At 45.0% G+C, this 16,621-nt stretch overlaps 1 protein-coding gene across 3 annotated transcripts in view; it reads left to right on the forward strand.

Moving 5' to 3' along the window:
- TLN2 (talin 2) overlaps positions 1-16,621 on the forward strand; it is a 429,824-nt gene that overhangs the window by 225,329 nt on the left and 187,874 nt on the right. For all 3 annotated transcript variants that reach the window (XM_059372168.1, XM_059372169.1, XM_059372170.1), the window contains exons 4-9: positions 5,968-6,139; positions 8,024-8,121; positions 9,340-9,469; positions 10,533-10,685; positions 12,386-12,528; positions 14,030-14,157. In XM_059372168.1, the coding sequence (XP_059228151.1) occupies positions 6,004-6,139; positions 8,024-8,121; positions 9,340-9,469; positions 10,533-10,685; positions 12,386-12,528; positions 14,030-14,157 (788 nt within the window). In that variant the 5' untranslated portion in view covers positions 5,968-6,003. The remainder of the gene's footprint in view (positions 1-5,967; positions 6,140-8,023; positions 8,122-9,339; positions 9,470-10,532; positions 10,686-12,385; positions 12,529-14,029; positions 14,158-16,621) is intronic.

The following is a 16,621-nucleotide window of genomic DNA, read 5'->3' on the forward strand; positions in this document are numbered from 1 at the left end:
TGGGGAGCCTCGCTACTCAGACTCTCCTCCTGGGCTCTCACTAGCTGGCAAGAGGGAGGTGTGAGGGGCCCAGTGGGGGAGGGGCAGGTCCTTCAGGAAGGCTGAAGATGTGGCTCCCTGATGAAGCTGGCTGCAGGTGGGATGAAAATGGGACGTCATTCCTCCCCGAATGAAAGGCAGTTGGCTCCCAGTGAACAGTCGCGTTGACCCACCCTGGTAGATGGTGACACATGGACCCCTGGAAGTATCTGGTGCGCTAAGTATCAGATTTGAGCTGAGCCCCAAGGGCACCTGAGTACAGACAGCCCAGGAAAGCAAGATAGAGGGCAAGACCCTGGTTTTTGCTTTTGAGGCACCTCTGGCGAACTATGATCTTCTCATAGGATGGCTATTTACTCATTGACGGAGCTGTTCCCCCTCCCTCCCTTGCGGAAGAGCAGTTAAGGGGTGGAAAGAAAGGAAGCTCTTTCCTGGCATTTCTAGCGGAGAGCAGAATTGTTCACTGGAGACTGAGGTGAATGATAGGCCTATGTTTTATACAGACTTTTGGTTATAAAATGTTGCTGTTCTCAGGGCTGTATTCTGCCCGCTGAGGGGAGAGCAGGTACAGCCATCATTACTGGGTACAGTGGTCTTCCAGTGAGTCAGAATGGAGCCAGTGGCTGGAGGAAGACAGAGGAGAGGGGTGGTGGCCATCCTTACTTTCTTCAAGATCCGGGGTCCTTCTGAGGCATGGGAGCCTGGCCCTGTTGTCCTGCCGGCTGAGTACGACACCTCTGCTTACAGGGGAATATGCAGGGCCCCATGACCCCTCTCCCAGGTCGCGTCTGGGCAGAGTTAATTGACAGGCCCCAGGGCAGGAGTCTACTTTGATGCCAGCCCTGACCCACACCACGGGGTACTCTTCTGCTCCCTGAGGCTCTTGGACTAAGGGAACCTGACCGATGTCCAGGATAGCCTGAGTGCAGGAGTTCCTTGTTCCACAAACACACTCGGCTTCATGGCTCATCCTTGGATAATTCTGCATCTCCAAAAAGCCATTTGATTGACTTGAACAAGGATGAACACAGGAGCTGAACAGTGAACAGGGTCACTAGAAGGGGAGTGCTGTCTACGCAGGGATCTCGGTCATCTTTGCTCCGTAATGTCTGTGAACATGTCTACGACACAATAGACCTAAAATAAACAGCAGATGGAATTTTGCAGCTCAGACAGTGGCTGAATAGAGTATGCTGCTTCCAGTGTTTCTCCAACCCCTGCAGCTAAGAAGAGTAATAACAAACCCTTACCTGGTACTTTGTACCTTTGACTTGTGTTCATAGATTTCTGCAGTAACCTTAGGAGGTTACTAGGAAGAGGAAGAAACTGAGGCAGGCTGCAGTTAAACAACCAGCTCAGAGCCATGAACTGGTAAGGCAGGAATGGAGTTGGAGCACCTCAAAGCCCTCACTGGTAAGGGCAGAGATCCGAGGGGAGGCTGCTCATCCTGGCCAATGACGGGCATTTCTTCGGCAAGGAGGAGCCCTTGGCTGAGCTGGGCTTGTTTGTTCCAGGGTGGACTGGCCAGAGCCTGGGCAGCCTGCACTGCTGCCACTATCCTGAGCTGTTTACAGCTCCTTGGGACTGAGAAGTGTTGACTTTAAAAGGAGAATGTCTGGGTTTCACCCCTGGTTCCATTGGCTCAGCTACCACAATGGATGGCATAGGAAGGTTCCACGTTGGCCCCAGGTGACCTTCACACATAAAATCAGGACAGAAATGGTCCGAGTGAGAAGAAATTATGGAAAGGAAAAGAATGTATCTTTTATGAACTTTATACCCTGCCTTTTAGCAAGAAACCCAAACCACAACAAAAAAGGACTTAAGACCTAGCCAGCTAGCGTACATTCAGATTGGGGTGAATGGAAACGAAGGACAGGATCATAAAATAAAGACAGGAGTTAGACTACAAAGCACTTGGCTTTGAGCCTTGTGGTAGCCACACCAAAAAAGAAGGAAACCTGTTCCTCTGTTCTAGGCTTCCTGCCTAGAGAGGCAGGAATTAGCCAGAGGGTTGGAGTACAGGGAAGTGGAGGTGAGGCTCCGTTTGTAGGCTGCACCGGTGCCCTGAGAACATCTCCCTGGAGAGGGAACAGAACGTTAGTCTTGATCACGGTGTGATTTTCTCAGGGCTTTAGTGGATGTATAGTGAGACTTCTCATAAGAGCTGAAAACACATACTCATTCTTATTTAACATATGTTCCTGTATGCTTTGGTCTTGTGATCTTTTTGCCATAAGCCAAGACTATTAACCTCAGCATGTGTCGGCTTTGCAAGTAGCTCACTGTGCTGTGCATGGGGCTAGAAACAGCTCACTGCCGTGTTCCCTGTGTAACTACAGTTAAGTTACCATGTCTTGGTTTCAGATCTCATTGACCTTTGCCTGCGTGGATCATCTTCTTGCGTGATAAAAATACAGTGTCTTTCACATACATGCAAATGTATAACCTTGTAGTTGATAAGCATCATTACATACCTGATTATGCATGTCTAAAACACTCCCGCAAAGGAAATCATCGGTCTTTTTCCACGCTTCATGTCGGGAACACTGAGAGCCTGGAGTAAGATGGTAACACTGGAGCCTTTTAGTCTTTTGGCCACTGAGCAATCCTCCGAGAGGGACTGATGTCGGTGGTTTGGTGTTTCTGTGTGTTACATCGGCCATGTTGTAACATTTGAAGTGGTAGAAGAGTTGAGAACATGAGTCTCAAAGTGAATCTCCAGTGTCCCTCCTTATGCTGAATGTCTACTTGGAGCTAAGAATAGTTGTCTCCGTTCTGTGGTTTGTCCTGTGAGATGTTACGAGGAGAGGACAGGGGAATCCCGTGGGACGAGTTGGCCAAGCATCCAGTGTCTGCTGGGCAACTCCTTTCATGGGAGCCAGTCGCACCCCTGCTCTCTGAAGAGCAGAAGGAGGAAAAATGGCAGGCCTGGGAAGGGACCTTCCCAGTCCAGTGCCCTTCCCTGGAATGGCCTTGCCTACTGCTCTTCTCCTACAGGCCCAGAATGGAGATCATGCACGCTGAGGTGCCTGCCTCCTGGAAGGGCATTTAGCTGTCTTGGGACTATCTCTTGGGCCATTGTCAGGTGGACACCTTGTCTGTGCAGATATGGAGTTCGTAGCAACTACATGGTACATATTTCTGGATAAAAAGCCTGAAGGGCATGAATGGGAGTCATTGCCTGTTGCTCCACTCCTGCCAAGAGACAGGGAGACAAGCCTGCACTTGCTCCGCCAGCCCCTCCTCTCTTCCTTCTCCTGAACCTGCTACTCTGGCTACCACCTCCCCTGGCCCCCCACCCCAGCTGCTTCTTACCTCAGCTCCCAGAGACCTCCCTGCCAGATTCGGTGGTTTCTCCATCCACATCTTCCTTGGTCTGTGATCAGCACTTAGCACAGGTGCTCTCTCCCTCCTGCTCAATGCACCTTCTTCTGGGCCTGCCCTCTCGGTTCTCCTTCTTCACCTACCACTAGGCCTCCCGGCCAGTCCCTTCCTGTCCTGATTTTAGAACCCTGTTCCAGGACTCCGTCCTCTGGTCTCTCTCTTCCTCACTTCCCTAGATCATCTTTCTAGTCCTAAGGATTGAAATATGAGCTTCTCCCCCCCATTATGTGTCCTGTTTTGTATTTGACCCTGTTTTACTTCTCCACTGAATATACCCCCAAAGAAACTCATTAGAGAGTTTTCGCCCCAAACCTGTGCCTCTCGCAGCTTCCCCCACATCAGCTAGTGGCCTCTTCATTTTTCCAGTTGTTTTGGATAGAGATTTTCCTTCACTGCTGTGTATGTTCTGCTTCTCTCCCTCTGCTTCCTAAATCTCTGGGCTTCTCTCTGTGTTTCTTGTTGACCCACAGGCCTAGGTTCTGTCGGGTCTTTCTGTCTGCTCCCTGCTGTTCCATCTGCCCCTTTCTCCTCCCCTGTGTGTCTTCTGTTCCCTTTTGAGCTCCAGTGTTTATGGTCTTGTTGTTAGGTTCTGCGTTCAGCCCCATGTCATGGCTCTGCATTTTCCTTTGATGGACTCTCTCTTGGCTTGGCTCGAGGGACCATGAATTTGCTCTGCAGAAGGCCCAATTATTAGCCTGGGAAGGACAGCCTTCATGAAGGGACACTTAAAATACTTCATTTTCTCAGGGAATGGAAGAGATTAACCATCCCATTCTCTCTGGTGCATTCCATAAATGGCACCCACAATAGAGTTCCAAGGTCTTTACCACTGACCATCAGTCACGCTCCTGAAACCTCACAATTTTCACCAGCCCCAGAGGGGTAGACTGTTCTACAATAGACTATTCCAGATCTGAGTAAGATCTCTACATTACAGTAAATTTGTCAATTGATGTTTAGAGTTTAAGTTTTCCCCCCAGAGTTGGGTAGACCCCTTCATCTGTGGCTTTAAAAGTCCTTGATATTGAAGGTGGAAAATCCCTGGATATTTTGAACCTTCTGCCTTGGCAGCAGTGCGGCCACTGCCCAGGCTGTAGTAATTGATTCAGTTTGCAGAAGAATCCCAGTGAACACAGCTGCTGTTTATTGAGAACTGTATCTGTATCTTGACATTTTTCAAGAAATCTTTTCACAGGCAGTTCATTCAAAATGTAAGTAGAGGTTGAAATGACTTTATAGTGGTTGCTTGGTGTGGCTATATGGAAACGCTGCCCACGGATTCCAGAACATCTGTTTAAAAATGTCCTCTGTCTCCAGTTGACCCAGTCAGCTGTTGTTAGGAAGCCGGCAACCAATCAAGCATGTGAAGAAGTGACACCCCAGGGGCACCCACAGCCTGGGCCTGGTCAGCCTGTGGCCCTCTCTGCTTCTTGGCTGCCTCATTGCTTCTTAGCATTTGCATTCTTAAGTGGGAAGGGGGCATCAAGGCAGCTGGGGTTCAGCTTCACTACCTGTAGGCTCTCTAAGAGAACAAGGGATAAAAACTTGAAATTCCTGTGGATTGATGTTATCGACGCAATGCTGGGATTCTAATGGCTCCTAATCTGAAACCTGTTGTTGTGTTTGCCAGGAAGCCAGCTGGGCCTGTGTCAGGTGCAGGGAAGAATCCTCTCTCGTGTGCCTGAGCAAGGGGCATTTGATGGAGGCTGGCTTGGGGTTGAGGGTTAAGGTTCTGGCTATGGAAGAGAGCAGGCCATCAAAATAAGCCATAAGCTGCCAACTCAAAGGAAATGGACCAAGTTTTTGGATTTAGGTTTTAAAAAGAAGTCATTTATGAAATAAAACCTAGCCTAAATCTGTATACTTTCTAAAGCTGGGCATTGGGTTCCCACTGATAACCTTTTGGGGTTTGGTTCTTTTTTTCTTCTTCTTCTTCTTTATTTTTTGGGGGGGTTGGTTCTTTTTTAAGTTATATAGGGCTGTTACCACTGTGGCTTCTTAACTTATGGGGAAATTGAAGTAGAGTGGCCAAAGGGACTTACATAGGATCCTGGTGTTGGAGTTCGGCCCAGATGCCAAGTCTTCTGTATGTGGGGAGATGGAATTCTCCCTGAGGAGTTCTTGCCCTGAGGAGCATTTGGAGGGCATTCATGCTTCTTGCTGTCCCTATGAGCTGTGGGGAGAGAGCTGGGGCACTGAGGCTGCCAACAGAAGGATCTTCAGGAGGTAGCTGTGGTGCCCAAGGCTCTCTAACTCTCATGCTGACAATCCCCTGCTGGAAACCCAACATAGGGAGCACCATTGAGAAGGAGTCTTGGTGAACTTTCAGGGATCATTCCTCCTCAGAAGTTCTACTTACCACTCTGTGGTAATATGGAGACTATTTTAAACTTTTCAAAATCTTTTAATTTGTGTTCTTATCCAAAGCATTCTCTTTAATTGCTATTTGATTGTTTCAATTGTTAAAAGCTGATGTACAGTCTAGCAGTTTTTTTGCTAGACCGTTTTGAATATCACCGTTTGTCTCTTTGTGTTTTCCAGACATTCTAAGTGAGAACCTACAAATCCTCTAGGAAAATGGTGGCCCTGTCATTAAAGATTTGTGTCCGCCACTGCAATGTGGTGAAGACCATGCAGTTTGAACCATCCACAGCCGTGTACGATGCATGTCGAGTCATTCGGGAACGGGTACCCGAGGCACAAACTGGGCAAGGTAGGCCATTGCTCCATCACTGGCTTCTTGAAATATGATTGTATGTTCTTTGCTTAGCCCCTAAAGAAACAGACGCTCTGAGTGGTACCCAAGCCCACTAGTGTGTATGTTTCAAATGAAAAGTCTTCCTAGCCTGGATGTAGGTATTTACATCCCAAGTGAGCCTTGTGCCGACAATGGCCTCGGCTGCCACTGAGTCATCATTGTCATACCCATCGTCATGACCTTTCCATACATCAGAATTACCCTCTGCAGTTTACAAGTCACTTTTTGATATGTCATCTCATTTGCCCTATAAAATGCAAATGAAGCCACTCTGACAGTTCCTGCATTTGAATAACCTGAGCCCTCTTTTCCATATACGCAGCCCGAAGAAGGTTGGAACTGCCATCAGGATGCAGGGCAAGCCTTATATTTCAGTTACTTGGAAGGGGCTTCGTAAACTTGATCTCGAGCCCTAAAAGGGGTGGGGAGCATCCATAAATCTATGTTGTGTTTCCTGTTGGTTTAAGCCATTGACCACTATTGATCTACCTGTTCATAGAACTTTTATTTTCCATTGCCCTTTCTCTTCTCTCTACATTTCCTTCCTTTCTTTAGTGTTTGATCGGCACTTGGGAAATTGGGGTTTCTCCCAAATGAAGAAGGCTTTGCTGTGAAAATGGGCTGCAACTTAACTTAACAATGGGAAGCATGAGGATCAAATATTCAAAGATAATTAGAGATAGACATTGAACTTCTCAAAAAGATGTCCCAAAACTGCAAAGCTTTTGGTCTAAAAGTATTATTGATATTATTTAAAACACTGTTATTTCTTCATTACCCAAAAACAAAAGTAAAGTTATCCTACATCCCCAACCTTACTCCAAATTCGGGTTGTCCAATCATTTCTGGCATTTTCTTCTACTGTTTTTCTCTCAGATTAAAAAAAAAAAAAAAAAAAAAAATTTCTGGGTTGGACTGCTATTTAACTCTGGTGAAGATTAAAACCTTTCTAGATTTTGAAGTTCTTTTTCTAAAAAACAACAGGAGCTCAGACCCTCACCTGGGTCTCTGGAGTTACCTTGTCTTGTTCAGCATGACAGAAGTCTTTATTGTAGTTATCTATTTATAATCTTTAAAGATGTATTTAAGTAATCTCTGCATCCAACATGGGGCTCGAACTCATGACCCCGAGATCAAGAGTTGCATCTCCACTGACTGAGCCAGCTGGGTGCCCAAGATAGAAATCTTTAGACAGGAACAGGAAATGATACTGCTTTCTTCCTGCCACCATGCCTTGTCCTTCCTAATCAGATTAAGGGATTTCTGTGGAGAACACAGAGTTTTATTTTCCAACTATATTCATAATTTATGGGGTGGGGGACAGAGGCTTCATCTCTCTGGGCCCCCCTGCTTACCTTTTGTAATGCTGTTTTGGGATGATGGAGGGGTTATTCTAAGTGTAAAGACTCCATTGACCCCTCTTGGCCTAAGTGGCCTTGGGCTTACGTGGTCACTTCCTTAGTTTCTCTGTGGTCCCTTTTGTCCTTCTTCACGGCTTCTCTGCCAGATTTTTATATAGTAAGTGATAGGGAAAAAAGCCCATTTCAGAAATTAGAAATTTGGACTGTTCTGTTCTCAGTGTTTCTCTAAAGTGTAGACACAGTTACTGCCCACTGGTTTTAAGAATCGAGAACCTTTCCTGTGGGTGTTGATGTTACAGCTCTGGCCTCGTTCCTCCTCTTCTGCTTTAGCCCCGTGGCTTGTTGGTGTTGTCAAAACGAAACCTGTCTGGTGCAGGCGAACGCTCCCATCCTGCCAAGTCGGCAGACTCAGGTTTGGAAGTCAGTGATGGCTTCAGCGGCTCTCTGTCTTTTACCCTCTCTTCTCTTTATCTCCCAGCTTCTGATTATGGGCTGTTTCTCTCGGATGAAGACCCCAGGAAAGGAATTTGGCTGGAAGCAGGCCGAACACTGGATTACTACATGTTGCGAAATGGGGTATGTTGTAGATGTCGTTTTTGTTGTTTTGTTCCTGTTTTTGTTTTGTCGCTTTGTCTGTGGGCCTTCTCTAGAAGCCAACATACTCTTTCGCCTCAGAGAAAAAGGGAGACCCAACTGTCTGTTTTGCTCCAAGGGGAACTTATTCCTAGTTTTGTCGTAGTTGACTTTGTAAGGGCTGCCCAGGTAGTAATAGGAAATACCGGCGCTCCAAATTCTTGAAACTCCACAGAGTAATTAAAGGGGCTTGGGGTTAGCGTGCTTGACTTTTTACACATGCCATGGTTGTGCTTGGTAGCTAGGGAATAAGGCGTAGCGTCCTTCTGTAAGGATATAGAAAGTATCCTGGTGACTAATGATAAAAAGTAAGGGTAGATTGGAGGGAAAACAAAAAGATCCTGGAGGTAGTCAGAGATCGAATATTATTCAGTTTTGTGTTTGTAGAAGAAATTCTATATGAGATCAAAGCATGATAACAATCAGCGACAACAAAAAAATGGCTTTGTTTGGAATTACAGGTGTTGAGTAAAAAAGTGTTATGTATTCTGTTCAGCTGAACCTCAAAGGTACTGGGCTTTAGTGTGTGGAGTGCACATATCCAATTGATCAATAATCCTTCAGGTGAGAGTGAATTATGCAGTACCAATTAATTTTCCATTTGTAAATCTATTGTTAAATGTAGTTAAAAAAAATCTATTTACAAGTAACCTCCAAACCTACTACCCCTGTTTGATCTTGCCATTGCTGCAAAAACCACTTTTGTGGCATCCCACCACTCGAAAGAATTAAGGGGGGTATTATTTATTTCTTCATGACATCTATATTAAAAATTGCTTGCAACCATAAGATAATTGGAGAAGCACACTACTGTCTTTTTCAGAGGTAAGTAGGATTTTCCTTCCACTAATTCTCCTCAAAGCAAATCATCCATAGACCTTCAGGAAGGCATAAGGTACTTTTACGTTTACAGAGGTTAGTTTTCAGGAATTGTAAGCTATAAACAGTACTTGCTGGGGGTCAGTTTCACCATCAGATTTTAAGAAAGCTTGTTGGAAGCAATTATTTTGCACTGGGGTTTCTGTTGTAGTAGCCAAAATCTCATGAAAACTGAAGGAGGAAATCAGCGTGCTAGGGCAAATGCATTTTTTTAAAGAAAAGTGTCCAGATTGGTTACCTGATTAAACAAGTCAGTGAAAAGTTTGTGGGGTTTTGCTCTAGGATATTTTGGAATATAAAAAGAAACAGAGACCTCAGAAAATCCGGATGCTGGATGGATCCGTGAAAACCGTCATGGTGGACGACTCCAAGACCGTTGGGGAACTCCTGGTTACTATTTGCAGCAGGATAGGTGAGCATTCCCGTGCCGAGGTTCCAGTTTTCATTTTGTTCATTACGCACCTGTTCTTTTTTTTTACCCCCATTTGGTGACCTGCCAATTCCAAATGTGTCCTAGCCACTGATTTCTGTCCAAACCTAAGACAGGGTTGCTATTCCCTGGATAGTACAAACCCACTAACAGGCATTGTAAACACACGAAACTCTCACTGAGTCGAAGTTGAGAGATTTTGTTTCCCTTTCAAAAGCCAAAGGAATTTTTTTTTTTTAAGATTTTATTTACTTTGCTTTAGAGAGAGAGCATGCATGCACAGGCATGTGAGAGCAAGCACAAGCAGGGGAGGAGCAGAAGAACAGAGAGGAACAGAAGAACAGAAGAACAGTCTGCTCAAGCAGACCCCCCACTGCGTGTGGAGCCTGAGGCAGAGCTGGAGCTCAGGACCCTGAGAGCATGACCTGAGCCAAAATGACGAATCACCACCCAGGCACCCCCACAAAGCAATTTTTTAATTGAAAATACGTTTGGAATCCTGTAATTCAGTTTCCTGTGTGTGGCTGTCTAAGTACCAGTGACATCCACTATTTCCTTGAAGACTGATAGGGACAAGCTGGGCAGTAGATTACTACACAGCTTTTCCTCTTGTATCTTCTGTTCATATCCTCTGAGGACAAGCCTGTCTCCTTTCTGTATGACGCCCTTCAGATATTTGGAGAGAATATCCTGGCCTCTCTTAGTCTTCTGTCCATGAGAGGGAAGACCAGTTGCTCCAACCACTTCTGCTTTGACCCTGTCTTGCCTTGTTCTGCATGATCTCTACTCTGTGCTTGTTTCTCGAAAATTAGGAGAATTGAATGTGACATTTTAAACATAGCTTAGTTTAGCTGAGAAACCCTGTTTTTGGCCCAGAGTTGTTGGATGTGTGCTCCCTGGGTGGCCCCCTGACCTTCACCTTTGTAAAGCCTCTTTCCATCCTGTGCTACCAGGGACCCATGGAGTATCTCTGCCCTCCCCCGCCCACTGGAAGGAGAGACAGCAGCAGCATCACTGGTCATCATAACGTAATTTATATTTTTAGGAATAACAAATTATGAGGAGTATTCTTTAATCCAAGAAACGATTGAAGAAAAGAAAGAGGAAGGGACAGGGACGCTAAAAAAGGACAGGACGCTATTGCGAGACGAGAGGAAGATGGAGAAGCTGAAGGCCAAGCTCCACACGGATGATGACCGTGAGTGTCAGAAGGGAGGGCGGGCGGGCGGGGTGCAGGTGTGGCTGGACCACACTCCCCTCCCTATACCTACATGAACCCCGGGCAGGAGTTTTCGGTTGGCTGTTGGTCTATGGCACTAAAAGACTTTTAAGACAAAAAACAAACCATAGTCCTATTTCATACTGAAAAAAAGTAATCTCTTAATGTCAATAGACAAATAATGTTCGCATTGTCTTCTAAAAAGCTAGTAATCATTTAAACTAGGGTCCAAATAAGGTTGGATGATATGATGCTTAACTGTTTTTGTCTTAGACTTTCCCTCCATCTCTCCCCCTACCGCCCCCCTCGGAATGTCTGGGAAGAAGAAACAGATTGTTATTTGTGTGGAGTTTTCTATAGTCTGGATTTTGTTGATTGTGGTGTCCTCTAGCTCTGTCTCTTTTAATTCCTGAGATCTGGAAACTTGCTCAGATTCATGTGTATGTGTCTATTTTTTAAGTAAAGACTCCTCCTGATGAGGTCTTGTGTACTTCTGTCAGAAAGCTGTGTTTGGTTGTCTCTTTTTTTGTGATGTGAACAGCCATCAGTGTTCATTGCCTAGATCCATTGTTTCCCTAGAGGTTATAAAATGCCAATTATAGGAAAGTCCCCTTCTGTGACCACACAGTTAATATTCGAAAGAGCCCTTATCTACACCCCGTGTGTCCCCAAAGTACGCCATGTGCATTCGGTTGCCCAGCGTCCCCCCATCCCTTCAAGGATCTTACTTCATCCCTGGTTATAAAGACCTTCCCAGACTTCTTTCTTTCATTGTTTTTGCTGCTGCATTGGAAAGATGTCATCATTGTCATTATGTTTATTGATCTTTGGTGAGGCTTTCATTTCCTCTGACCCTTTCTTCATTTTTTTTCCCTCTCTGCCTCATTTGATTTCCAGTTACATACTTCTTTCCAAGTGAGACAATGGTAGACAAATCGCAAGGATTTTTATAATGTGCATGATACTCTCCCAGGTACCATGGGAGATGAGATCACTCCCACAAACTCCCTGTGCTGAAGTTGCTTAGAGCCCAGTGAGGCTTGTAATACTTACTTACACACAATGTGTGTGCTAAGCCCAGGGAGGAGTGTGGGAATGTAGAGCTATGGAAAGGATAGAGGAGCACTGCATTCCCATGCACCAGGTAACAGGTGAGTGTTTTCTGAGTGAGATCCACGCTGGGCCACAGGCAGGGCTCTACCATCCCTGATCCCTTAGTGTCCTGTCCTACTCCCCCCAACCCCCACTGCCCCCCCAACCAATTACTTTTATGTTCCTTCTCTTTTCAGCTTACAGGTGAAGGTAACTCATTGTGCTGCGTTTATAAATTATTTCACTTAATGCAACTGAACTTAAAGGAAACTTAAAGGAAAATGCTAACTTGGTTGCCTTGACCTAAAGCATTGATTTTTATTACCCCTCCCACCATGTTATAAATTGACTGTGGGGCTCTAACAAACTTCAGGAATGCCTGGGAATTTTCTCTCAGTTGTTTTTTGGTGGGTCCCATGGTACACGATGGTATGTATGAAATAATTTTGCAAAGTCAAAAAGCACAGTTCTGATATAAGTAACTAACTGAATATCAGCGTTCCAGAAATCCGCTTCTCTTTTGATAAATCCCTTCAAACAAGAGGAAGAATGAATACAATTCTTTCATCTGTCTTGTTGTGTTGCAGTAAATTGGCTGGATCACAGCCGAACATTCAGAGAACAAGGAGTAGATGAACACGAAACATTGCTACTTAGACGGAAGTTCTTCTACTCAGATCAGAATGTGGACTCAAGAGACCCTGTGCAGCTGAACTTGCTTTATGTTCAGGTACAGCTCACGGAGGGTGGTGAGAAGTCAGGAAGCTCTGGGCAGTGGCTTGCAGTGAGCTGCATGGTGTTTTCGATGCACAGTTTCCAGGGGGCGCTGTTGAGGGGCTCCTCACGAGTTTGGTTGTGGTACAGCTCAACGTTCGGTGAAGAAAGGAGTGTCTTTCTTTGGCTTCCCAGATTGGGACCTGGTGGCCTGTACTATCTCTTTGCCTGACACAGAGCCAATTAATGGGCTCACCGCTGCACTAAACCTCTCTTAGCTGATGTCCTAGGATGCAAGTGAGTATTGGTCAGAAAATCCATATTTCTCATTTCCTGAAAGAGTCTCTTCATAATCCTTTATGTCTTCACCATTAACCTGTTGTTGAAACTCAGACAAGTCATTTAACTTTCCAGAGTTTATAGTTTCCCAATATGTAAGAAGTAGGCATCACACCAGATGGGCCCCAGTCTTTTTCTTTTTTCAGCTCAAGAAAATCCTGATCTATTGTCTTTGATCCTTTCCTTCCCTCCCTTCCTTTCCTCTCCTATTTACCTACTTACGGACTCTTAGAAATAATGTAGGGGTCAGCCAAATGCCGCTCCGGCATCGCCTGTGTTTGTAAATAAAGTTTTATTGGAACACAACTCATTCGTATGCATGAATGAAAAGGTTTGTTAGGTAAGCCCTTTCCATATCATGTAACTGTTTACTTACTGTCTGTGACTTTTCTCATGTTTTGGTGGCAGAGTTCAGTTGTGACAGAGACCACATAACCCACAAAGTCTAATATGTTTACTCTCTGGTCTTTGATGGTAGAAGTTTGCTAACCCCTGAGCTGGTGGTTATAAGAATGGTGTGGAAGGAAGGGAGGTAGCCAGGCACTAAGAAAATGCTTGTTGGATGAAGGCTTAGAGTATCTGCTGGAGAGTAGTCTGGGGTTATTTGAACTAGATAAAGAAAAGAAGGATAGATAGCAACAGCATTGGTGGATCGGGAACTGGGAGAAGGACTTCAGACACAGTGAGTTCCTGATTCTAACACTGTACGTTTTGCCCATTTCCCTTAAATGGCTGTAGTATTGAGTTACTGTCTGTTCGTCTCTCTTCCCCTTCCATTGGCCTTTATCTTGGAATAGGGATTGGGTTGATTTTACCTCTAGGAAATTTTTCTGTTAGCTTTAATGATTTAGGGACATAAAAAGTTTTGGGGAGTCCTAAGGATTTCCCTTTGCCTCTTAGTTTTTCAGGATCACTTCTACCTTCCTAGACATTGAAGCTTTAGTTTAATACTCTGGGTACTGCTGACTTTTTCTGTCTATAGGCAGTTTGGGGAAAGGACTTGTTTTCCTTCTGCCTTCATCTTACTGTGCAACAGTCAACTGCAGTGTCCTGAGTGTGTCCCCTTTGGCTGGCACTCTCCCCTTGCCCCGAAGAGAGAGTGTGTGCTCAGACACAGGATGTATCCCTGTGTGGTTCCCCCAAGCTCCTGATGCTTTTTGCTTCCTCTTGTGTTTCAGGCTCGTGATGATATCCTGAATGGCTCCCACCCTGTCTCCTTTGAGAAAGCTTGTGAGTTTGGAGGATTTCAAGCCCAGATACAATTTGGACCTCATGTGGAACATAAACACAAACCTGGATTCTTAGAGTAAGTAACCTTTTGGGTTGTTTCTTCTTTTCCACTCTCCTGTTCTTTTCATGATTTTTGAGCCAGCTATGTAAAATACATATCCTAGTTGCAATCACTTGTGAGGTTGTTAGCTTTGCCTCAGTTGAGAATATGATCAGATTTATGGACCTTGAAGAAAGCAAAGGGGCCTGGAAATTCAATGTTAGAATGGCTGCAACAGTTACTGCTCCAAGTTCTGACAGAAGGTGATTCCATGGAGACCACAGAATTTATAGCACTCTGCCAAGACCTTGTCTGATCTGTCTTGGGATATCTCTGGAGTTGAAGAACTCAGGATCTCCATCTTCTGAAATCTCTTCCCATTAGAATATTCCTTCTTCATATTAGGCCAGATTTTATAATTTTTAATTTCTTTTCAAGACTCTCCTATATTAGAACAAAAGAACATAAAAGAGCTTCACGTTCCTTATTACAATCTTAGGAATTCTTCATTGCTCTGAAAGGGTGGGGTATGCATTAAGTCCTTCGCTCTTTCTTACATCTGGTCTCTGGTTCTCTTGCAGAGAATGATGGGGTGTTTTGGGGGAGGGTTCAGTTCTTGGAGATTTAAGAGAAAGCAACCCTACAGATACATCATGGCCTCACAGAACATGGGCATTAGGGCTGGATTTTCTAGAAATATGCACCAGGACAGGCCCAGCCACACACAGGCTGCTTTTGTTTGGGGTGATCTTGTCCCCTGTTTTGATCAGCTCTTCCAAGAGTTTTGTGTCTTTCTTCCCCTGATAACATTGCTTTACCTGTTTCCCCCGACTTTTCTCTCTTCTGCTTCCTCTTAGGGCAGATGAAACATTTGCCTGATCCCCCCCCCCCCCCCCACCTGACCCCCAGCAGACACACAGTGTCTTGCCATGCTCGGTATCCTGCTGTGACCTAGAGTGTAACTTGTAGAAGAAGCTTTGGTAGTGGGACTGAGCTGAATGCCAGCTGGAAGCTGACATCACTTTTCTGTAGGATATGCCAACATGAGATGTGTTGAGTAAGGCACTGACTGCCTTGTGTCCAAGTGTATTGAGGGGAGAGGATATCATAAGTGCTTTACAGGGCCCCTGACCCCACTTTCGCTTTGGGTAGAAAGTAATCGGGACCAGCATAGGCCCTAGAGTAAGAAAAAAGCCTGACCTGGTAGCAGAGGTGCTTGGCCAACATGGTGATGGTTCTAAACTGAGTGGTTACCCAAAAACCCTCTAGCCTTGGGTTTAATGAATCTGAAGGAGGCTTTCCAAAACTGATGCTTTGGCCTACAGGATACTGTGCAGTGACCTTGTGTCTGAGAACACATGTTCTGTCACTGACTTTGTTCTGCATTCTCCACGTAAGTCATATCCTCGGGCCCATCTCTTCCCAATTAGTCTGGCTTCCTTCCTGCAGGAACTGTGGGAACTTTATCTTTCTCTGTCCTGTGACATCCCAGATGGCTGACTTGCGTGGGGATTCCAGACGGTATCAGAGCATTGGTATTGCTCTTACAGAATCTGCTGCAGTTTGGGGGCCTAGGTCATGCTGCATACCTATGCCGCACTACAGATGCCTCTTGTCTTAATCCATTGTAGCCAGCCAAGGTTATGCAATCGTACTCAGTCAGTTTCCTTTTTTCTGAGATTATAGTAGGAAGCTCATGGCTCTAGTGGTATATGTATCCTTACTCAGATTGCAAATTAAAAGAAGCTTATTATGCCTTGTGGCAATTATTTTTCCTTATGAACTTGATTTGCTTTTTAATTAGACTAAATCTAGTCTAGGTAATGAGGCATTTTCATTTTCTGTAGATGTTTAATTGTATACCTTATTGCGTCTATTGTACAGGTAAAACTTCCTGAGGATATTCATATCCTCTTAATTAAAACAAAAGGACAGGGTCACATTTCCCTGACTGCATGTTGGAAATTCAGAGTGTGTTCAGGGATAGTATGTCAGAGCTGTCCCTGGTGACTGGCTGGGCTGTGTTTGTCCTCGTTGTACCCGCCCCCCGCCTCGCTTTCGTATGTACTCTCCGCCGGAACGAGTTCAGAGTTGAAAGAAAAAAAGAAGTAGGGAGGTTAGTCTCATCACAGAACCAGGCCAGAACATGCTACACATAGCTTCTGGAGGTGCATATGCGAGTATTTTCTTTGACGTTTTTTGAAAATTTGTACAGCCCTTATGCTGTAAGTCTGCCTACTGTGTACATTTCTGTGAGGTCTTCCACACCCTTCTACAGACCCTTAAATGGTTTCTGGAGTCAGTGCCACCTGGGTGAAAGGATTTATCTAGAACAGTGAAAATTAGAGACCAGGGAAGATTTTCAGAGTTTTCAGAGTAGAGACCAGGGAAGATTTCCAGAGTTTTCAGAGATTTGAGTATTCTTTTTTTTTTTTTTTTAAAGATTTTATTTATTTATTTGAGAGAGATCACAAGCAGGCAGAGAGGCAGGCAGAGAGAG

Source organism: Mustela nigripes, chromosome 13 (assembly GCF_022355385.1).
Source record: "Mustela nigripes isolate SB6536 chromosome 13, MUSNIG.SB6536, whole genome shotgun sequence".
Classification (NCBI taxonomy): Eukaryota; Metazoa; Chordata; class Mammalia; order Carnivora; family Mustelidae; genus Mustela; species Mustela nigripes.